The 25163-nt window shown below is 40.1% G+C and overlaps 1 protein-coding gene across 2 annotated transcripts in view; it reads right to left on the bottom strand.

The window, feature by feature from the left end:
- The window catches only part of LOC100774625 (angiopoietin-1), a 227388-nt gene that overhangs the window by 80455 nt on the left and 121770 nt on the right, over nucleotides 1–25163 (bottom strand). For both annotated transcript variants that reach the window (XM_027431451.2, XM_027431452.2), the window contains exons 2-3: nucleotides 13307–13462; nucleotides 2745–2866 (exon numbers count right to left, since the gene is read on the bottom strand). In XM_027431451.2, the coding sequence (XP_027287252.1) occupies nucleotides 2745–2866; nucleotides 13307–13462 (278 nt within the window). The remainder of the gene's footprint in view (nucleotides 1–2744; nucleotides 2867–13306; nucleotides 13463–25163) is intronic.

The raw sequence follows: 25163 nt of genomic DNA, 5'->3' as shown, positions 1-25163 counted from the left end.
TATACTCTCAGTCCTCTGGTTTAACTTAGAAGGGACAGGAAGTGGCAGGATTCTACAGATAGCATCTATTTGTTCCCTCCACGCATATTAGTAACCGTCTTGTTGCTGTAACAGCATACCTGGCAAAAGCCTTTTGAGGAAGGATTTATTTTGGCTCATGGTTTGATGGCACAAGCCATCATGACAGGGTCTAGCAGTGGTGGCAGTGAGAGAGAGCTGATACATTGGGTCCACAGTCAAGAGTCAGAGAGGGGCGAATGATGGGATTAGGATTAGCTGGCTTCCTCCTTTTTATTCAGTCTGGTGCTGCCCATATTCAGGGTCAATCTTCTGTCCTTTAAATTTCTCTGGAAACTTCCTCACAGACAGCCCAGAGATGTTTCCTCTAGGTGATTCTAACTCCATCAAGTTAAGAATGAAAATTAACCATTACTCCCAACCCCCAGGCTAGGCCTGCTTCTCCTGGCTAGTTCACCCCAGAGCTACAATAGAGCTAGTTCTACCTCTTTGCTCCTTGTAACAAGCCCAGGACAAACTCCTTGGGTCGCTATGGAGTGAACTCTGTTTAAGCCAAGGAAACAACGTTTTAAGTAGCCGAGTATCTAATGTAGTATTTCTTCATTTCTTTTTTTTTAATAAAGATTTTATTTATTATGTCTTCTGCCTGCATGCCAGCAGAGGGCACCAGATCTCATTCAAGGTGGTTCAAGCCACCATGTGGTTGCTGGGAATTGAACTCAGGACCTCTTGGAAGAACAGTGTACTCTTAACCATTGAACCATCTTTTCAGACCCTATTTCTTCATTTCTTACTTCACTTGTTTCTATAATGGATTTTCATTTCTCATTTTTAATAGAGCTTTTTACCACCCCTTTATTATCTGTATAGTGATAGAATGAATATATATATATATATGTACATATATATATATATATATATATATATATATATAGAGAGAGAGAGAGAGAGAGAGAGGTATGCTCCAAAATAAATGAGTCAACCTTATGCAAAAAAATGTATTGTTATATACTACTGAGCAAAATACCTAGCCTTTTCTGTGGGTTGGGACTGCTGCTTTAATTTTTCCTTTGTGTATTTTTCTCTCTTTTCTAAAAAGCTTTGAGCTATTTTTACAATCCTGAAAGAAAATAATAATCCAGATAAACAAGGTTAACATTTGAAGTGCTCTACATATTCAAAATTCCTGGACAGAGAATACATTAATATGAAATAAATTATTGTAAGTGGGACTCACTTCAGCAAGAATGGTGAGGCATTTGGTGGTGACCCTCAATTGATTGTAACTAAAGTAAAGTATACCTGCTACACACATGCATATCTCTGGTTATTGTGGAACTGTAGTGGAGTAAATAGTAATTTTCAAGAGGATTTTCAATTTCAGAACGTATCATCAAGCAGTCAGTTCAGGGTCAAGTTCTGTCGAGTTTATTTATAGTTACATGGTTTATCCCATATCGCCCTACAAGAATAAATAAATGTAACACTTGGCAATGTAAGTCATCGTGCATGAGTGACCCCTTGCAGATGCTAAATCAACAGTCAGATTTATTTTATTTATGCAGGAGTTTAATTTTAATTGTTGGCATTGATGTCTACTTCTTGCGTGAGGTCAGGAAAGCCTTTAGGTTCTAGATCATGGGAAGTCTTAGGTGAAGGGAAGAGAGCTACCAGAAAAGCAACCTGGATTCCACTCCTAGTCTGTTATTAGCAAGGTGTGTAAGCCTGGACACTCACTTGGTCTGAGTCTCTAGTCCCTCTGCAGAGTAGGAGGGACCACAGTCCTGTTGGATGCTGCCCTGCCCTGGGAAGAGAAGATGCTCCCCTGCCTTGAAAGAGAAGATGCTGCCTTGCTCTGGGAAGAGAGTTTAGACAGCAAAGTCTAGCTGCAGCAGACAGTGGTATTTGAATACTTTCTACGAAGACAATTGTCTTTAATTGAACAAAGGGTATAAGAGCTGAAACATTGTCAAGATATCCAAATATTCAAAAGAAAATGCAATGAAACAGAAGAAGATACTTAATTGTACAGGAGTTGGTGTTTTGCTCAAACTCCCCACAATTAATGTTTATGACTTTGAGATGAGCTAGTGTTTCATTGGCCCATCTTCCAAAATCTTAAATTTGCATTTCACTGACCTGATATGCCTCAAACCCCCACAGAACACACCGTATGGTGATATCTAGAAATCAACGAAGCAAATTTATTATGTCCAAATTTAATGACTTGAAGTGCAAAAAAAAAAAAAAAAACACTCTTCCTAGTTATTCTGTAGGCAAGTATTTTCTGAGAAATATTATACATCTTCTTCTTTCTAGTACAAGCTGTCTGAAGTTAACCTTCTTGCATGTTGTAAACATCCTAAGAGAGGAGTAAGTGATGCCTGAGTAAGAAGAATTCAAGAGAGCCTCTGCTATTTTCTCCAGGGTCACAAATTTGATACTGCTGAAGGATGTCAATCCATTCGGCCAAAAAAAATCAAATAATTTTTGTATACATCGTGTTATTTGAACCATTGCTCATTGCAGCAACGGAGGGCCAAGCACCTCAAGAATTGACGCAGGACATGGGCCACCTTGTTACCACACTGGCTGCACTTATGTCTCCTTCCTCTCTCGTGACTTTGTTCTTTAAATTACCACAACATTAAATTTTCAGTTTCCAGTGAGCTAGAGGATATAAAGAAGTGTACATAGGACCACTTATATGATACAATAATCCTGACCTGTTTTTCTCATGAATCTTCAGAATTTCGTTTGTTTGTTGGAGAAGTTGCTTCTCTAGCTTGTATGTTGATAGTGAATTCTCCAGTAGCTGTATTTCAAGTCGAGATGTTTGATTTAGTACCTGGGGACAGATTTAAAAATCACATTTCAAACACAAAGCAAGTAACAGGGGAAAAAAGTGAGCATTTTGAACATCATTTTTGTTCTTAGTATTTTTCAAAAGGGCTTAAGCATATGGTGCCCAATCTACAGTGTATTATAAATTGATATTTAATTGGAGGTGAACTAAGTTCATTTGCATACTCCAATTTTTATACCCTTACATACTAGGATATTTTACTGTGCTCGTTTCATATATTTATCTCCAACATTTACAAGTGCAAAATACATTATTTATACAAGGTCTTGATAGTACAGGTCATTTAGAATAACTAAGGGATGTATAAAACAAACCTTACTGAGACTTAACACCTTACTAAATCCAATTGGGAACACAAACAACTCTTAAAATAATCTGGAGGGACTTCTGACCACACAGTTATTGGATCGCTATTATGACAGAGTTTACCCAAGACAACTTGCATGTATTACCTCACTTAATTGACAGTATCAACTGTTGGTCTTGCCACTTTATGAACGAAGAAGACACTGGAGTCCAGAGTATTCAAGATCTCAGTTTCTAACCAGAGACTTTGAGTCTACATATTAAAAGGAATCTAAATTTTTTTTTTCAGTATCAGTATCAGGTAGGTGCTGCTCTAAAACTGGCATCACTGCGGTACCCCCATCCCCACTGTGGTAGGATTAAAGCCTGGATGGATCTGAACCTTTTGAAGGCACACTGAAGAGTTTGAGTTGAGCCATCCCTGCAAGGAAAAGGAAAAGGGGCTGTGTGTTTGTACCAGGAGGCCAGAGAAGGGACTAGGTCAGAGGGGAGAGACAAAGGCCTCAAAGGCAAAATCTAAAGAAAGGCTCCTTCCAACCTCAGCAACCAAGTTTAAGTACATGTTATGCATTTGCAGATTATTCCTGAGTAGAAGGTTTTCTTTTAACTCTAACACATTCCATAAACATTAGATGCGATTATTATGATTCGTTCTTGGAGTGGCTTCAAGTCTGTAAACATGAAAACTTAATAAATAAATGAATCATAGCAAGTTAAGTATTTTAAAATGTGCAAGCCTCATCTTACCATTTTCCCTCCCTCCTCATCACCTCATTCCTCACTAGGCTAGAAAGAGGGCAAGGTGAGTAAAACCACATGGGCCTGGACTATACACTTGCAAGGACTGTGTCTACAGTGAAGTTACTTTTCTGCTCCATTGGGGGTTTTCAAATGCATTGAAAAAAGGTTTTTAATAATGAATTTTCCTGGACACATTGGAATTCAGTGATTGTGATAGTATATGCAAGACCTGCACAAGTTCAAGACAAAGTCCCAGCACAGAGGGAGAAAAATAGCCATGAAACCACACACGAGTCACTCGCATTTGATGACTGCTGGGGGAGTAAGTTTTGTTTTTTGATGACTTGAGCCTGGTAGGTTGCACACACTCAAGGGCAGACCCTACTCCCAAGAGTAGTTACGCAACACAAGGTGGTCTCAATGGGGGAAAATGAAATAAAACTGAAAGCTGTAGACTAGTGGGGGAGCTTGAAAAGGGAATAGTTGGGGGGGGGATGAATATGATCCAAATAGGCTCCATACATTCTCAGAGCACTAATACAAATATTATTTTAAAGATCTATCCCTTATCATTTTATTTAAGGAAAAACAGAACTTCAATAGCAAGTGGTAGAGAATGTCAAGACCATTTTTTTTTAATTTTTTTTAACCAAGTCAGTTTTTTATTGTTTACTGGATGAGTAGTGAAACATTTGGGATTTTACTATTTTATTAATTGTTTGTGTGTGTGTGTGTGTGATTGAACAGTACCTAGCATAGAGAAGACACTGAACATTTATAAATAAAAAGCAGGCATGCCATCTAATGGAATGAAGTCAGTTGTTCACAGATATCTCAAACCTTCATTTGTTCTCATTGGCCTGACTCTCTAAGAGCAAACGGGCTGATTGACTTTTTGTTAACTTGCCACAAACCTAGACATATTTGGGAAGTGACTCTTAATCAAGAAAATGCCTTCTTAAGACTGACCTAGAGCGAAGTCAGTGAAGTAGTTAGTGCCTTGGTGAATACAGTATCACTCCTCAGCAGGTGGTCTCAGATGGTATAAGAAAGCAGGTTGAGCAACCTGTAGAGCAAGCCAGTAAGCAGCACTCCTCCATGGCCTCTGCTTCAGTTCCTGCCTCAGGATTCCTGCAAGAGTTCCTTCTCTGACATCCCTCCATGATGAACTGTGACCTTAGAGTTTGTAGGATGAAATCATCTCTCCCCCAGGTTACCTTTTATTATGGTGTCTTACCACAGCATTAGAAGCCCTAACTAAGACACACTTCCTCAAGGCCAATAAGATGCATTATTCTCTATGTTCCCTGGAAACAGAATGGAGTCATCTTCTGGAATTGATCATGAGGTTGCCTATATCTAACTCTTACAATTACTGTCATGATTTTCCATCCTCTGATTGTCCTTTGCCTCTAGTCTGTGCTATCAAAGAGCAATGAGTTTTTTGTTTTTGTTTTTGAACAAAACAAGTCAGGTTGTGGCACTTTCCAAGTCGGATATGCTAATGGACCTCTCAGCAGGTCCTTTGCATTTCAAAGAACTTAGGGTGGTCCATGAGACTGTGTGAGATCAGAAAAGCCCCATCTCACCCTTGCCACCCACCTGGCTCATTATGATCGAATTCCACAAGTCTTCTTTCTGCTCAATTTGCCAAATTCCCTTTCACCCCAGGGCATCTGTACCTGCACTTCTGGCTGGCTGTAATTCCCATTCCCTCCCAGATGCAGAGCTAGCTTCAGGGTCTGTTCTGGCTACTACTAGGAAAATATTTACACCCAATACCCCCATAACCCCCATCAGTTCACTCCATCTTACATTCCTTCTGGAATTGCCACTGTTGATGATAATCCTGTCTCTTCTCTCGAGGGATGATTTTCTGTCACACCATTATGTCAGTTACACAGGGACAACATTGTTGTCTGTGTCCGAAGCCCTCCCGAATAAAGTCAAGGATACTGGGGTACTCAACTATGCGTTGGATGACATGCTGACAGCGCACACTGGGTTGTTTCAAGTTAGATAATGATCACGGATGGTTACAGCCGCACATTCGTAGTTTGACTCTTATAGCCCAATTCTAAAGATTTTTTCTGACATGGAAGAAGGAAGCTGATCAATCTTTGAGATCCAATAAGTGCTCGTCAACTCAGCCTAGTTTTAAGTACAAATTCCACATCCTTCTCTTTTCCCCTCCTCTTGACTCATTGCTGCTTTATTTCAAGTCACCCCATTGATGTTTTCAAATAGGCTTGAAGTTCAAATCTGGGCATCCAAGGGAACTGTAGAAAACTATGATAAATTGACCACTGCCCTGCATGTCTATGGAACTTGCTGCTGGCAATAACTGAAGTATTCCATTAAAATGACAAAAGACATTTCCTTCTTAGCTTAAACACATCCCAAAAACACATCTCTGGGAAAAAAAAGTTTAAGAGGAAAGAAAAAAATGAAGAAAGGAAAGACTGAAGAATATATTCAGCAAGTCCCCAAGGACTGATGTCAAAGCTTAAATTTCCCAGAGTATGCCATGGAGTAAGGACAGTGTACTCTCTGAAATGGGGGACTTAAGTAGTTTAAGGAGTTTAGCTCTTTCTTCAAAAAGTAAAAAATAATAAATATAACTTTTCCAGAGAAAGTGATCTAGGGAATTTTAGACAGCTTCTTTTAATACTTTTAAGAGTATTTAATTTACAATCTACACTAACTGAAAGGTAGTTGCTAAAAGAGAAAACAGCAACTCCAAGAAGAAATCAAATCTCTTTGTCCATCACCTTGGCCTTGACATGGTCTTCACCCCAGGCACATGTATGCTATGGATTCTTTCTTTCTTTTTTTTTCTTCAAATAAAACAAAGACAACAATATATGATGTAGATGATATATTCCCATAGATGCTATGAGAGTATGGAAGCTGATCAGTGTATAAAGAATGAGAGCTACAAATTCACTGCTTGGCAGTAACAGTAAAGTTTCTGGTCCATAAGGGGCAGTGTGATCAGGAACACCCCATGGGTTATTTGTTTGCTTCATAGAGGGCGAGCATTTGAGATGGAATGATGTGGCCTCTGACGTCCTGACTGCCTCCAGACCTTACGCCCCTGACAGCATGATGGCAATTTGTCTTTTTACCTCCTGATGAGATGCCACAGGAAGTGATCAACAATTCCATAGGCAGCCCTACTGCTCAACTCGGCTCAGGAACTCATTCACACATAGTAACTTCCAGCTTAAAGACACTTCGGGTTATGGAAAAATAAATTTAAAAAATGGCAAATAAATATAATCAGGCAATCCCAGATATGAGAGATTACTCAAAGATTGTCTTAGTTTCTTAAAAATATTCTTCATTAGTGGAGAGGGGCAAAATAGTAAAAATTATACCCAAGTTCAGTGAGACCATGAAACTTGGAAAACATATTACCTGCAAAATTACTGTGTATTATTATTTTGCTTAAGTTAGAAATAAAGAAAAAGGGCACAAGATGAGACATGAGACTGAGAGACATTTTAACCAGTTTATTATAGGCCTGGGAAAGCTAGCCAGAGAGAAATAGAAGAACAGAGCATGACAGAGAGAGAGAGAAAGGAGAAGGGGGCAAAGAGAGGAGAAGAGTAGAGAGAGCATAAGTGGACAGGGGTCTGTCTTTTAAAGGGGTCCTCTACACCTGCTTGCAGACTTAGTTCCCATGGACCCCTGAGCTGACCAGCGTACTGCCTGAGTGGATTCTATCAGGTAACAGGGGCAGGCCAGCATAATGCCTGAACCTTTCACTGTGGAAATTAGGAACCTTGAAGAAATATTGTTATTATAGATCATGTTTTAATATATATTTAATACTGTAAAAATTATGTTTATATTATCCATATATATTAGCACTTATAATGTTTATAGTAACCATCATATTTGGTTATTCATAAATTGACTTCTCATATATCCTAATTATACATGAATTATCTAACTCTGTGCCATATTTATAATATTACAACTGCATTTGTAGAGTTGGGTAAATACGGTGCCTTTTAACAGGCACAGACATCGTAGGTTGAATAATTTTGTTTATCAGAGTTAACCACATACATAGCTCTTTGGATTTAGCTCAAATAGCTAAGAACAAACAGCTCCTCTGCCTAAAAAAGATGACCTCTTGAGCCGTAACTACTGCTACCAAATGTTTTCTTTCCACTCATCATTGGGTCTTTAATTTGTGACAGCCAATGACAGGATTTCACCTTTTATATACACTTTACATTGTCACAATCATGTGAGAAGGGGCCAAATTTCTCGTGTTCCTCTAAGTATAGAGAGAATATATTGGCCTGATTTCTTCTTCAGTCACTTTTTTTTCAGTAGATTACTTTTCTTCTAAGTCACGTTCTAGGCCATCAGCTGATTTTGCATATACATTACCATCAGCACACAATCTTGGGTTAAAATATAATTATATTATGATTAGGGTTTGTTAATTTAATTATTTAACTAGTGCTTATTGAGAAAATATATATATATATATATATATATATATATATATATATATATATATAGTCCTGTTACAAATCCTGATGATAGAGGCTAGAAAAGAAATTGAGTGAAAATCCTTGCTTTGTATATAACATGCATATCAAGAGTTGGTTAGCCTCTTAGTACAGGAGCAGACAGTCACCCTCTTAGCTTGGGGAGCTGTTATTACTTGGATGGGAAAAGGTCTCAAAAGGTTCATGTGTTTGGACATTTGGTCTCCAGCTGGTCTTGCTGTTTTGGGCAATTATAGAACCTTTATGGGTTGGGGACTCAATGGGTCCCTAGGGAGTTGGCCGTATGGTTTCTAGCTTGTCCTGGTTGTAACCTCAGATCCCTCTCTCTGCTCCCGGAGCCAGTGAAATATGAGCATTCCCAGCTACACACCTTTCATGTGGCCTTTGCCACACCCTGAATTTTGTACTCTCAAACTGTGAGCCAAACTCAGTTCTTACTGCCTTAACCTGTTTCCGGTTTATGTTTTGTCACGGGAATGAGAAAGACAAAAAAACAAAACAAAACAAAACAAAAACCCTGACATACAGGCCATTTTGTCTTTGCTCTAACACTGGTAGAGCCTGCTGGGAGAACAATAAAGCAGCCACAGATAACACCGACATGAATACATGTGGCTGTATATAAGATAGCTTTAGAAAGGAAAGGCCACTCAAATTTGAGCCATGGGCCAGAGGTTTTGAGCCTCTTCCAGTGGTTCACGCAAAGTAACTACCAATGCATTTTCCTTAGAAGACCCTCCGGCTCATTTATTCCACTATCTACCATTTCAGCTGGGTCAAGGTTAAAAGTTTATTAAACTATACCTTCATCAAGTTAAAGAAATACAGTTCAATTTGTAGAGCTGACATAAGAGGAAACTTACTATCGCCTAGAGAGATATATTCATTCAATAGACTACTTAGAAACTGCTTTCAGTTTCTGACTGTGCTGTTGTGAACCAAACAACAGTTGTCGTGGTTCCTGATGTCTGAGACACAGAGGAGAAGTGGGATTTATTTCGCAAGTAATTTATTAGAGCAAATGTCTATGAAGGGAACCTGTAAATAAGTGGGAGGAGCCAGAGACAGCCTTCAGATTACCTGCAGGCTTTACTCCAGTGAGGAAGAGGGGGATGGAAAGGAGCATTAGATGGAAGGTCTTAGTCCTCAGGACGGCTGTAATTATATTCAACAGGCCATGGGAAAACCTTAGCCGAAGTCGTGTGTCAGCAAAGTTCTCAAGCTCCTGGGAGCAAGACTAAGTAGCCTGCCACAGTGAGTCATTGCTTTGAAATGGCGGCTGAGAATTGTGGTCTCTGTACCAATACCTGATGGGTTTGAGAGCCCAGCAGCTGGTGGGGGTCACTGGGCAAGTCTACTTCCCACAGCAGCACACTGAAAAGGTATGCTTTAAAAATGACAGAAAGCGAAAAGAGAATTCATCTGGAGACTTTCTTCCCCCCCTGCACTAACTCCAAGTCACTGGACATAAGGGTTGCTTTAGGCATTAGTAGTCTACAAATCACCTACTCGAACGGCTTGCACCATGGAAACATGCAAAATAGTTCTGTTCCCATGTGACTGAATTCCATTTCTAATACTGCAGTGCTGGAGCTTATTGGAGACTGGAGGGAACTTGGGATGCCATCTAAAGAACTTCCCCCGATGGTTGACACAGCTGGCAGCTGGAAAGGGCATCACCAAAGCCGTAGTAATGAAGTCACTGGCACTTGTAAAAATGGAATGAGTTGATGGGCTAGCCTTTCCCACCAGCAAGACAGCCCTTTGTCTGAAATAAATTTCGTTCTGTACTGGGACCCACTGTCCCAAAGTCTTGCAGATAAACCAGAATCTGAGGAGAGAGATCAGCATTGGTAGAAAGAGGAGCATGGAGATTTGGATGGCAAAATGTTTAAGTTCTCAACCTAAATATTCATTAATTCTTTCATCAGAACTGACTTCCTGCATCACTCTTTAGTTTGGTTTCCTCATCTTTATAAAAGGAATGAAAATAATACATACATCTATAGAATATATCTGCTACTAATAGTTAATGTATGTGCAAGACTGCTTAAAAGAGAGCCAAGAAGAAGATTGAAAGTACACTTTACTAGGTTTGTTGATCTGATACTTCCCTCTACACCAAATTTACCTGAGGAAAAAGTGAGAAAGAGATTATGCCATAGGAGGGAGACTTGAATAGTTCCTGATCCTAGCTCCTTTATGCAGAAGAGGAACTTGAAGGAGAGCAGATGCTGGCCAGGACAGATAAGAGCCAGTGGTGTTCTGGGGTGCTGTAGGGGAAGAGCAGGCTTTCTCTGGTTTGGGCTTCTCATTATCACCCATGGACAGCAGTGTTTTGAGGTGTGCTCAAACTGTGACCCTTTTTCTGATTATGATGGTCACCGAATGTGGGGGCCTGTATACCCTGCAGCAAAACTATGGTTCTTCCACCTTCTGTGAAAGGACAAGTCCAGGGGGTCAACAGAGGACTAGTAAGCAGTAAGTTGCTCATCTTTCTGACATCATCGTCTGAGAGCACAGAAACGGGGCTAAGCCATTGCTACATGATGCTCAACCGTGAGAAGCAAAATAGAAAAGTATTAAGCCAAGTGAGGGGAATGTCGGAGAGAAATAGAAGAACAAACCTGGACAGAGCAGAAGGCTCCTCCAGCTTGTAAATTCTTAGAAATTAATCACATATAAAAGAACTGAGCTTTCAGTAGTCATTTTGTCAACTTGACCCTGCATCAAGACTGGAGTGCATTTCAGTGGTTATGTTGAAACAGAACATGTCCTGTCTCAATAGTTCACACGTACACCTGGTGATGTGGATACACACTTGCTTCACAAAGGTTTGGGGCATAAATGTCAATGACCGAAAGATGTTCTAAAGAAGATAATAAGAGCTGGGTGGTTAATCCCAGCACTCGGGAGGCAGAGGCAGGTGGCTCTCTGTGAATTTGAGGCCAGCAGGGTCTACAGAGCTAGTTCTAGGACAGCCTCCAAAGCCAGAGAAACCCTGTCCCAAAAAACAAAACAAAACAAAACAAAAAGAAAGAAAGAATAAGAAAAGGTAAAACTGGGTTCAGTTTGTAAAGTAGAATATACCCTGTCTCATTGCCACTTGTTGGTAATTCTGAAGTATTTGTGTTTTGTTTTGTTTTTTATTTTATCTATCTGAAAAATGCTCTTGCTATATCCAATAAGCTTTACTTGGTCTTTATGATGAATTTTTACTGTTCCACACAGGGTGTGTTATTTTGTCTTTGGCTTTTCTGTACTGTCTTTTAAAAAGTAAGTATCTCCCAGCCTTTAGATTGCAGAACAAGTTTTACTTTTAAAAACTTGCATAGCATCAAACTTCAGAGTTTGTAGAGACATAAAAATAAAACTCTCTTTCTCTCTCTTTCTCTCTCTCTCTGTGTGTGTGTGTGTGAGAGAGAGAGAGACAGAGAGACAGAGAGAGACAGAGGCAGAGAGAGAGAGAGACAGAGAGACAGAGACAGAGAGAGACAGAGGCAGAGAGAGAGACACAGAGAGAGAGAGAGAGCATGCTGGAATCCTTTCCTTCCACCATATAAGAAAAACCTCAGGTTCTCAGGCTTGGCAAAAAGCACCTTTACCAGCAAGCCTTTAAGGGTTTGAACTCACAAAAATATTTGTAGCAGGTGGTAAGCTCTCTGAATGAAATAAAGAGAAAAATATAATCATAGATGTCATACATGAAACCAATACTGTACAGCTCAGCATGCTTGCCCTGTGTGATAATGCATCTTGTATTGTTTAGTTAGGAGCTATAGTTCCTATCCCCTGGACTCTGTGTGGATCTCGTAAGGATCCACAGGAGGAAAAAGAGTATTTCCCCTAATCTGTATGATCAACTGTTATGTTTTAATTCCACTTGTCAGTAATTAGCACTATTAATCAATGGAAGAGGGATGAGCACTCCAGCTTTGAGTCCCTATTGTATAATCATATTAGTGAGAGAGATCAGTGCAACTTCCTTAGCTGCAGGCATGAAGTGGCTTCCCCAAATGTGTTTTGTATCCAGGCAACCTGTATTTTATATAAAATGCTTTATCCATATAAATCATCTTTGTTATTCTCTTTCAGTGTAATCATATGATCTGCAGTGATTCTGACACAGATGAAATAAAGTAGAAATAGTCCACCATTTTTGCCTGGGCATCTTTACATGTACACATTTTTTTTAGCCTTAGAGAAATCAACTACGTTTGGATATTCCGGTGGAATAGCTCTGTCCAAATACACAGTAGCCACCACCTAACAGCACTAAGAGATTATCTTGTATGGCTTTAGTGTGACATTGATGACAATGGCAATCAAAAAGCATCCTTACATTTTACTGATTTCTACTCAAATATGCAGGTATGTGCAGACTCAGGCCCATTCCTGTTCAATGCACACTGGATTTTCCTTTCAATCCATTGCACACACAAGGCCACTGCAGAGGCCACTGTCTCTAGAGCATTACCAGAGATAAAGCAAGACAGGTCGAAAATGACCATCAAAGATACCAGTTACCCGCACGGCTATTTTGTTTGACACAAGTCATATCACAGTTGGTAGCTGCAGTGTTTATTTGAACTTCAGACTGATTAGGGTTTCTTGGCTGCTCTGGTTTTGCAAACACATACAAAGCTAAATATACTCACCCTCATTAATGCAAAAAAACCATGCATAGCTTGTTATCATTGTTGTTATTGCCAATAAACAACAAAAAAATGTATGTTTCCCCAAGCCTCATGCTGAATATGCTCCGTGTTTATGGAGTAAACAAAAGGATAATTTCAGAATAATCTTCCAGTTGAGTATGTGACTCAGGGCCCTGGGGACCTACCTGGGTCTCAACATCTGTCAACTTTCGTGTCTGCTCTGCAGTCTGAGACAGGAGGCTGGTTCCTATCTCCAGCATGGTGGCCGTGTGGTTTTGAACCGCGTTCTGTTGTATCTGGGCCATCTCCGACTTCATATTTTCCACAATGTAATTCTCAAGCTGCAAGAGATAAAGGACAAGGCACGGTAGATTATAAGCAAAGCCTCCCTGTTTGCGGCATGCCGTATTTACAGTGACAAAACAAGACACAGCTGGCAGAGCAGCCAGCCATCTGGCAGAGATCCTCAGCATGTCAGGGACTTGAGAAATGGAAGCAGAACACACAGCGATCCAAACCTTTGATATACAGACACACACCCATGATAACACAAATCATAGTGAGAATTTTCACTTGGATCCCAACTCTCCTGTTGTGGACGTGTCTTGTTTAACCCTCACAGCAAGGATGTGAAGGAGGCCATTGGTTGCCTTGTTTTTGATTTTATAGCCAGTGACACAAACCGGAAAGAGCCAGTAATAAAGCCCACAGTTACCTAGCAAGAATGCCGGTAATTTAGCAAATAATTTAAAGGTAAATCTTACTGCTTTGGTCTTTTGATTATGCCATGCTAACCGCTGACCTCAGAATTCAGCATTCTGTTTCTATTTCCCATGATAAAAAGCAGGTTGCATTAGGGGAATGAGCCAGGGGATAAGAGGAGGAGGACTGGTACCCAGGATGAAAAACGCCTTCAAAAAATACTGAAACATCAGCAGTGATTACCATATGAGCTGCCGAGCCGGAGAGCTGGCCTTCGCCATTCTCTGAGCTCCTTTGCAAGCTCAAAAAGAAGGCAGTGCAACTGCAGTTCATAAAAACACCATTTGCCCTTCTCGTCTGGGTAAAATTGATTCCTTTATGATACCATCTCAGAGAACACAATGATCATAAAATAGATGGTACCATAGGGGCCAACAAGAATTATTAACTGACTGACTATGGGGTGGGGGTGCGGAGCTTGTTAGGCACCTGGGAGAAGGAAATAGCAGAGGCATGGCTTAAAGAATGCAAAAGAAAGCAGTACCTCCCTCCCGGGCAGTGCTCTCAACTCCCCATCACCACTGTGTGGTGACTGTATTTTATTACCCAATTTCTCATCTGAGGAAACTGCATCCCAGAGACATCACTTCCAAGGCCACACACCACCCAAACAGTCAGACTTGGACTTGAGCGCTGAAGTCCTTAACTCTGACACTAACACTTTGAACCACTTGCTAGTTCTGCCAAGTTCTGCTTAGCACGCTGAGTTTGAAATCATTAACAGCTACATGATTTTTATTGATTCAGTGAACTACAGTGCATCCATATTGTAAGCTCCATAGTGTCATTATCGTGCAATAAAGAGAGTCTAAGTGTAAAATCCCCTCAGAAACGTCGCCAAGTTGACGTTCTAACACCAGTCATTGCTTATTTCTACTTATCTAACTTGACTCTGGTCTAGACCAGCAAAACTAAAATCAAACTTATATTATCGTTGATGACTTCTGAATTGATATTTTATTAACACAAGACAGCCCTCTTTCACTGCAAATGCAAAGCAAGTCGTAAAATATCTGAGAGTTACTTTAGCGAAATAGCTGGTCTCAGAGCCAAATTTTGGGTTTATTCTCATTAAATTACATCATTTCCACAACCAAAGAATGGTAGAGAAGTGGAGGCTAGGCCAGAGCCCCGAAAGTCTCTCATTTTGGGTTCCATATTCCCGATGATAGAATTTTGCTGTCTTTTGTGAAATTGTCTTTGCCTCCTTCAAGACTGAGTGCTTTGGGTAGAGTTAATCCACGACAGTTTCTAGGGTATGTTCATGTTTGAACTTTGAAAACTACAGAGTTCCTCACTGAGTTTGCCATGAGAGTTGTTCAAAAATGGATAATATATATATATATATATATATATATATATAGAGAGAGAGAGAGAGAGAGAGAGAGAGAGAGAGAGAGAGCCACACCATTAAGCCTCAGTTTCAGAATTCTTTACAGAAAACTTCGTTTGCCTCTGAGATTCTTATACTAGCAACACAGATGCCTGGTACTGCAGATGTTCAATTTTGCCACCATAAAAGCAAAGCCAGCCTGAGAAAAGCAATCTAGGAAAAACAGACAGACAGAACGCTGATGGATGGTGGAGCCAGGTGATACTGATAGACTGATGCAAGCCCCTGGATCCAGGCATGTTTTTAATCAGATTGACCTTTGGACATTCACTTGTAAGTTGCATGATCCAATAATTTCCCCTGAGCAGCCAAGGTATTTTTTTCTTCAAACACATTGATTTATGTTTTAGCATAATCAAAAGATTATTGGCCCACTGCATTTGATAGATGTGTGTAGCATGAGAAGCCTCTGATGGACAAATATTCGGAGTATGGTCCTTTGTTGTCCAGGAAATTTGAGGCTTTTATGGATATTCTATAAAGTGGCATTTCAGATTCCACTGTGGAGACAACCGCTATTTGCAGCTAACATTGATCAACCACCTCTTGTTCAGCAAGCATTGCACTAAGCTGGTCCTCTTTATAGGATGAGATCTTACAGAGATTTGCAGTGCTGAGCTGCTTATACAGGTGAGGCCGTTGAGGCTTAGGAACCCCTAGTAACACGCTTATGATCAAACAATAACCTGATCCTTCAAACTCCACATGCCTCATACTTTATGTTTGGGGTTAACATTTTTAACTGCTAGTCTATCCGGCCAAGACTACCTGGGGCCCATGTTATTTTACATGTAACTCAAGACCCCCCGATTGTTGGTTAAAAGTGCAGGAGGAGGCTTTCAAAATGCAGATGAGATGCAGCATGGTAGAAAATTTGTCAGATAATTACCAAGATAGTATATGGTCTGAAAATCTCCACTGTGTAATTCTGATTCAGCTAAAGAAGCAGTGCTTCCTAAGGCCTTGTCCATAGAAGACCCACCGGCATACAAACCAATCGTTTTCGCTACAGGAAGAAACAGTGCCAGAATGGAGATTATATGTGTCACTAGCATATCGTTTAATTCACCTGATTGACAAATACAAAGACTACTTTCTCAATTTCAAAAAAGGGGGGGGAGCTGGGATTTACATGCTATCCCAACCGTATACTGTTCATAAAATGGGGGGAGAAAAAGAATTAACTGACTTAGACAACCAAACTTGTGCTAGTGTTTCGGATTTCAAGAAATACAAATGATAGTTTGACAAGCTAAGTTTCGCTCCATTACATTATCTGCTTGGTAATTATAAAATTATCAGTTTTTTAAGACAATTATTTCACAGAAAATGGTTCCCAGTGTTTGTGGTGTTATGCACATAAAAACAATTATGTACTCCAGGCATCCTGGAAGAGGACACGCTTGGGCTACATCAAGGTTTAGCTGCTTTGTGATCCTATTGCCATCAAATCAGAAAGGCTGCTTCATGTCAGCATCCATCATGACCACAGAGAGCCTCCCAGTTCAGCCGTCCCTGCTATAGAAATAATGTAGGTCTCCGACCCATACAGCAATCCTCATACGCTGCTGTGATGCACATAACTTTACTTAATTAATTTTTAATCAAACAGGGCTGCCATGTCTGACATTGACTGTCTTTGAGTACACCAAGTAATGGCACTCTTACGTAGCAAGAGCCAGATGCCATTGATTTAAAGCCTGAGGGGGAGACTGGAGTCAAATATACGATGTGTGATGAATAGGAAGCCTGCTTTCATCTTATCTTTAAACATTCCTCTAGATACAGAACTGTGAAATCCATCTTGATGCTCCCGATCAGCTCTGTCCAAGAACGATTTGTAACAAATTTGATTGTCTTCATAGATTCTCTGTGGACTCCAAAACATACATACATACGGAAGTATGGATGGCTGCAGCAAGGCTTAATAGTTTGAAAACATCTAAGGGATGATTTTAAGCTGAGAAGTTACTGACCACAGGAGCTGGGGAGTTATTCGGGGACACTGAATGATAAAGTTATTTGGTTTGTTCCCACGTCAGTGTCTGACTCCAGAGTTTTAGAAGGAATGGTGCAATAGGCAAGGAAGGGGGTGCAAGATCTGGAACAACTAATGAAAGAAAATTCAATGATGTCTTTAAACAAGGAAATGGTTTTAGCTTTGTAAAGTCATTTAGCATTTTTTTTGGGGGGGGGTGGGTTCCGAGACAGGGTTTCTCTGTGGCTTTGCAGGCTGTCCTAGAACTAGCTCTTATAGACCAGGCTGGTCTCGAACTCACAGAGATCCACCTGCCTCTGCCTCACAAGTGCTGGGATTAAAGGCGTGTGCCACCAACGCCCAGCCTTTGAACTTTGATGCAAATTCTCTGCCTTGATTCTTCTACTAACCCTAAAAAGGGAACCCAAGCAGAGGCCTTAGGTGATGGTAGAAATCAAACCAAGTTAGCCCCTCCTCCTCCTCCTCCTCCTCCTCCTCCTCCTCCTCCTCCTCCTCCTAATGTTCCTCTATCCTCAGGACTGGAGTCACTAAATTGGTTACCTGGCTGATTGATTTCACTGGTAGCTCATGAAGATTTACTTATTTGCTATTCATTGGGGTAAAAAGTATTGGCAAGTTCTTAATTTCGCTCAGCTTCCCTACAGAGGCAGCCAAATTAATTTGAGTGGGGTGCAAAGTCCTAAGCTGGGTATCTCGGGTAGTTGTTTTGTCAGCTCTATCAGTACAACTAACAAGTCATGTTTGTTCTGCCAGTTGTATTCCTCACAAACTATGTAAACCATATCAAGAGGAAGAAACTCCATACTAAGCTTCTACTGAAATTAAATATGCACCAGGATTTATCACTATGTAGCTCATTTGACTCTTGCAATAGCCCAGTTATGTTATTTTCTCATTTCACTAACAGGACTAATGGAGGTACAGAGAATTGCCTACGCTCACACAGCATGCGTATGGCTGAGCAATTCAATTACTCTGAAAGAGGGATAGAATAGCCAGCAGATTTTACACTGTGAATGAGGAAAGTGACCCCTTCCCCAGCAATACACAGGTGCCAGCATCACTCACAAATTCTTTAGCACGTAGTGTTTTTGCAAGGCATCTGTGAGGTGCAAGGCTAAGAAATTCTGGGCTGAAACTTGCTAGAAAGCAACTCTCACGTTTGTAATCTAAGTAGTACACACCTATTGATGGCTATACTAGTCTAAGAAATACTGCAGTTGGTGAAAAAGCACATATACAGCCAGCTATAAGACAGTTAATAGTGTTTTGAAAGAAAAAAAATTTAAAGTCAAGTTTATCAGCCATTTTGAGCTTCTTCATAAAATGCTTGTTTGTACCCAATGTCTAGTAGAGAACAAAAGGCTGGACTATTTTCCACTGTGACAGCCTTGGGGACCTTACTGGACTCAAAATGCTTGATGACCCCTGTTCATGAGGAGAGTCTTAGGGAGATTATGACATGGTTTGTATGTGCAGTGCATTCTGTCTAGCCCTGAACTGGCTCTTCAAGTGACATGCACAAAGAATATAATTTCTCCATGTAATTCTTAAGAAAACCACATCTTAGAACCTGTAAAATCTGACAAAGGAGTGCTGGCTTAAGATATGTTATAGATTAGGTAGACCCTCGTCGAGTCAGGGTGCATATGGTCTTACTCAGCTATGGCCAAATAACCATGAAACAAAATAGATGAGTAGATATGGGAAGGCAATAAAAATGTGAAATAATTCAAAAAATGTCTTAAATGTTGATGGTTTTATCTAATATCATGATTTCATAAAGCAGTAGGAATATTGAAAATTCGGCTATATCTAGGTTTATGGCCTTATAAAAAGAAATGCCTTAGGGCAACTATAATATTTGCAGCAATTTCTACCATTAGATCTCTGAATATACAACCATTTTATTTTACTAAGTCAAGAATAATTATCTTAAACAATAGGTAACATTTAGCTAAGATTCCAAACAATGTCTCACCTCAATTTCTTTGCTGTCTTGTACTTTGACATCAATCATATTACTCTCTGAGGTCTTAGGATAAGAGAGCCTATATATTATTCTGAGCTCTGTGGACTTCACTTTATAGACACAGTGGGAGAAGTTATAGAAAGCAAAGTGACACAGGGAATTAATGTCAGACATCAGGTTGCAGACAACTGATTCGTGGAAAAGTCAGACCTACATTTGAAGGTTGAGCCAATATTGGCGGCCATATTGGCGGCCATATTGGCGGCCATATTGTTGGCTCACTGCACATGTCTTATTAAACCCCAGCTCCTTGGCATGCTTTATTTCTGCTGGTTCCTGGTTTGGATACCACATTTCAGAATGCCAGTGTTGATGCTCTCTACCCAGCCTTTGCCTCCAGGCATTAAGGGTTTGCAGCTACTCCTCAGTCAATTAGCCCCAAGAACCCATCAATTTGGTTCTCTTACACACCACTCCACAAGTAGCAAAACCAGGAACTCAAACCTGTGATTTTTAGCTAATTAAAGCCCATGTAAGTGTAGCATTGTTCAAGCATGTGTTCGATAAATATATACTATGAATTCAGCCTGTGAGTGACTGCATGGAGACAGGGTCCAGCCCAGTAGGAAACACATATGTAGGAGGACACTGTGGAAACCTACTTCTAAGTATCTACATTTCTTCCTCTAGACATAATTATATCTGCCTAAAGGGACTATGTTCCTAGTTACTGATATTAAAATGTGAGTGGATATTTGTTATATCACCCGCAAAGGAGTATTAGAAAAAGACTTCAAGGGAGCACCACAAATCCTGATGTACAGATGCTCTCACAAAGACTGGTAATAGATATTTAAATGCATATTTTTGTTGACAGTTGTCAAAGTCATATACATTATTCCAACATTGGAGTAATACTTAGGAAGTCATTCTGCTTTTATACAAACAAAAGAGATATGATCTGGGCGCAAACACACCATACGGGCCTGGGACCTCTCTTTTACACCCTGCTTCTTATGCCATGAAAATATCATAATCAAGAAATCTCTAAGATATAAGTGTTTGCTTAATTTTTCCCTTGATACATTTTCAAAGGGAGATGATACGTGAAAGGCATCTTCAGCCAAGAAGGAGTCAGATAAGTGGATTTTAATCCAAAGCCAATCATCACTTTACAATTTTGAGCAAGTTATTCAAAGTAGCTGGGCTTAAGGTCTTTATCTACTCTATGGAAGACTGAGAGATTATTTGAAATGTTCCCTGAAGTGGTGAGGTATGAGACTGCAAGATTTCAATTTTTTAAATTTATTATAGAAGAAAGAAGCTGGGATGTATCCACTTATATCTATAAAATGCGTCCTACCTATCCTTATTGGCAGTAAAGAAGCCACGACACCAGAAACACAAAAGAAGAGCCCTGCACAGACTCTTCCGAACAGGAACATCTGTTTTAAGATAAAGAGTGGGAACAACGGACTCTCTTAATCCCCAGGCACCATTCTGTCCAAAAGACATTCATTGTCTTTTGCCTACACAGCGTGCTTCCCTTCCGTGTTTTTTCCTCTCAGTCAGTGAAAAATACTGCTGTACCTATCCATCCTTCTGAGCCACCGGGAATCCTCTTGTCAATTCTCTGTTTTCTCCAATCAATCTCTTGAAGGTAGCCTGGATCTGTGTTCCCATTCGCTCACTGGTGACATTATCCCTTTATCCTCCCAGCCTCCAGCTAAGGTCAGACTCATCAATTTTCTTCTGGATCTCTTAATGACTACATAACTGGTCTCTTGACTCCAGCTTTGCTGTTCCCAATCCATCATCCACTGTGTAAGCAGAGGGACCTAGCTAAGGACAAATTGGTCCTTTTCTTCCCATGTTTCAACTCTTGCAATGCCGTCTCCTCTCTGCTACTGAAATTTCATCTCTTTATCTGTATAGAAATGTTGGGTGTGGTTTTTCAATTGATTAAGTTTCTGTGTGTGTGGTGTCTACACAGAGACCTGTACGGGTGTGTGCAGAGGCCAAAGAGGGATGCTGGGAGTGTTGTCTACCTTGCTCTCAGGAGGCAGGTTCTCTCATTGAACCTGGAGCTAAGTAGCAGCTAGCAATCTCCAACTGTCCTCCTGTTTCGGCTCCCCACAGTACTAGAGTTACAGATGTTGGTGAAACCACATCTGGATTTTATAAGGGTGGTGACAATGCAAATCAAGATCTTCAAGCCATTCTTACCCACTAAGTTACCTCCCTAACACCATAATCGAGAGTTCTACAAACCCTGGAACCTGTTTTTTCTCCTCTCTCCTTGATCCTATGCTATAGGATCTCTAAGCTACAGATTGTCCATCCTTTTTTTTTCTCTACATAATGGTTTTGTTCAATGCCTTGGCTAAAATTTCTGGCCAGCCATGTTCTCTGTTCTCTTGGGCTAGATCCTGCTTTTTAAAATCCAACTCAAGCCTCCTCCTCTAAGAAATCTTTTGGGCATATGATAGTATACAAACAGAAAACCAGCAGATTATAAAAATTCACAAGCAAAGCAATATGATAAAAAAAAATCCACAAAAATCCCATTGAGTTCATTTTGTTGTTGGCTGTCTACTTCTTCACGTGGGGCCTTTCCTTATGTGTGGTTTATATACCCAGTAAGATGCTATTGGAGAAAACTGGCTTTTCCTTTGCAAGTGGTTGTCAACTGGAGATAGCATCTTGTTTACGGATGGAGATTGTGTGGATTCCCTGCTCTCATCACTGGACCATGTCTGGCTTGAACATGGTCTGTTCATGCTGCCACAGTCTCTACGGGTCCATATGTGCATCAGTACCAGTGTGTCTGGAAGACACCATTTCCATGGTGTTTTCCATCCCATTGGCTCTTAAAATCTTTTCACTTCCTTGTCCACTGAGCTCCCCGAGCCCTGAAGGGAGGGGTTTGATGAAAACACCCACAAGGACTGCGTGTTCCTACAGTCTCTCACTCCCTGACAAACATTTAAGTCTCCTTCAATGTCATTTTTTTAAGGGCTTAGAAATGAGGGAAGTCACCAAGAGGCTCTGACCACACACAGGAAACTGCTTGCTAACCCAACCTGTCTTTCCTAACTGACACCTGGAATTTTTTTTCTATTTTTTTTATAAATCATTTTTTTTATTTGAAATAGAAACAAGATTGTTTTACATGACAATCCCAGTCCCCTTCTCCCTCCCCTCCTCCCCTACCACCCCCCAACTAAAACCCTACCTATCACACACCCTTTCTTCTATTCTTTGCGAGACTCAACCTTTCTGCTCCCTCATGACCTCTGCCTCCTTCCTCTTCTTCCCTTCTCATTCTCGTAGCTCCCTCCCTCCTCTTCCCATGCTCCCAATTTGCTCAGGAGATCTTGACCCTTTCCCCTTCTCCAGGGGACCATGTATGTCTCTCTTAGGGTCCTCCTTGTTTACTAGCTTCTCTGGCAGTGTGGATTGTAGGCTGCCGACACCTGGAATTTGCTTCTCTGGAAATCAATGGATAAATCAGTAAGAACTCAGGCCATGTCACTGAGGCCATGCGGCAATAACAAGAACTTGATGTTGGGTTTTCCATATGATTAATGTACATGGTTTAAAAGGGTATTTTCCAAGCTGGGCATTGGTGGCACACACCTTTTAATCCCAGAACTCAGGAGGCAGAGGCAGGCGGATCTCTGTGAGTTCGAGGCCAGCCTGGTCTCCAGAGCGAGTGCCAGGATAGGCTCCAAAGCTACACAGAGAAACCCTGTCTCGAAAAACAAACAAAAAAAAAAAAAAGAAAGGAAAAGAAAGAAAAAGAAAAAGAAAAAGGTTTTTTCAATATTTCCAAATGCACTAAGCATGAGAGCATACACACATTTATCCTTTGAGAACATAGCCCCAACCTATGTCAATCTAGTTCTATATTCATTTTTGCTATGTTCATTTCTGTGTAGTTTTTTGTTGTTGTTGAAGATCTAATGAAAATAATAAAGGTATCACCTTTCTTTGGGATATTTGATCATAATTACACAAATTTGGAAAATAGAGGCTATGGAAGGAGTTGGTGAAGAAAAATGAATTTGATCAAATATATGAAATTCTCAGAAAGAAAAACCTTAAAAAGCATACACATGAGTTACTGAAACATGACACAGTGACTCATTAATATGAACATTTTTTGTATAAACACAAAAAATTTAAATATTAAAACTTATAATCACCATATATACTGTCTGTTCATCTTTTGAGGCAGGCCCCGTCTGCTAACAACCTAGAATTCCTATTCCAAAATTCTGAGTTTATATTTAGAGGAAGAGAAAGTGGAAGACCCACAAAGTAATTTAGTGTGTGTTGTTTTCCTAACAATGAAACGTACTATACAGAATCCATTGTGGTTTAGTTAAAGAAAGGAGGAAGGCTTTCACCTTTGAACAGTAGACCACCCACATGGACGGTAGGTTACAGGGGATAAGTAGGGTAATCCAGACTCCATACGGGAGGGTTTCTGTTTCTGAAAGTCATCTTCCACAAAAAAAAAAAAGTTCTCTTCCTAGCACAAGTAACAAAAATGAAAATGATAGCTTGATGTGGCAATTTTAAAGGAAATTACATTCAGAGACCTATTTCAGGATACACTATGAAATTTAACACTCAGTAGATGATAACACCTTCAATAATATAATTGCTTAAACCTTCATTAAGGGATATGTAAATTTTTTCAGAAATATCACTGTTAAGTAGAAAGCTGCCATTATTTACCTCTGGTATTTCATCTGAAATTGAAATGGTATTAGCTCTTCAATCTATCTTCATTCCAGGACAATCTACGAGCTCAACCTTCTGACTTATATGACACTTCTTTTCTCCTCATGCTACTTCTTTGCTTAAAACAAAATCCCCCTTTGGTTGTCTTTATCATCCAAAATGTATCTTGAATTCATGAGGCTTCCAAGTGTTCTTTCTTCAGCTCACACAGGCAAAACAAATGGTACAAATGTGCATGTGTGCTCTCCCTCAGTATGGGATTACTTAAATGGACTGGCAATAAACCTGCACGGGACTAACTATCAATGACATTATATAAGAAATATTCCAAGGAATGTGTGAGGTCCAACTATTTCTTCTTTAATCACAGTTTTGGGTCCTGCTTATTTAAATTACCCTTGGGAGGACGGGATGAAAATGGTCATGTAAAGCATAAAAATAGGATAATGATTGCTGACATCTTATAAATAAAATAGAAGTCCCCATTTTTCCTCACTTTGATCAAGGGACTATAGACCCCAGGCATCAGTTATTCATTCACACACACAATTTTCCCCTCTGGGGCTGTTTCTTTTGTGCTATTGGACAGGAGCTCAAGTTGACATTGTGATGAAGTATGGGTGTGTGTATTCTTGCATTCCTGTACACAAATACATTTATATCAATGCTTTTAAAGTTGCTTATATGTGTACCTGTACAGGGCTCACAACTTTGGATTAGATAATGTATTATGTGGTTTTCCCTAAATAAGGTTGTTTATCCCTCTCTTAGTAGCCATTAATTGTCTGTAGCCTTTCCTCCAGAGAAAAGGCCTTGGGAGATTTCCCCACCCATGTCAGCATGGTCAACTGATCTTGTTATTTTGCATATCTGGTTGGGACATCCTTATTGTTGAGATTTCATGGGCAGACATATATGACAGATTTCTCCTGTCACATATAGAAGTTAGACACTATCTCACAGCAGATGTCCTGATCCTCTGGCTGTTAAAATCTTTCTGACTCCTTCTTCTGTGATGTTCTGTAAGCCTTAGCCATAGGGGTTGTGATATAGGTGCACAGCTCTGGACTTGGCAACACATGGTCATTTGTGTTCTGTATTTTGACCAGCTGTGGAATTCTGTAATGGTCTCCTTCTACTTAAAAAGAAACTTCATTGATGAGG

The sequence above is a fragment of the Cricetulus griseus genome, chromosome 10 (assembly GCF_003668045.3).
Source record: "Cricetulus griseus strain 17A/GY chromosome 10, alternate assembly CriGri-PICRH-1.0, whole genome shotgun sequence".
Taxonomy (NCBI): domain Eukaryota; kingdom Metazoa; phylum Chordata; class Mammalia; order Rodentia; family Cricetidae; genus Cricetulus; species Cricetulus griseus.
This window is presented reverse-complemented; position numbering and strand designations above follow the sequence as displayed.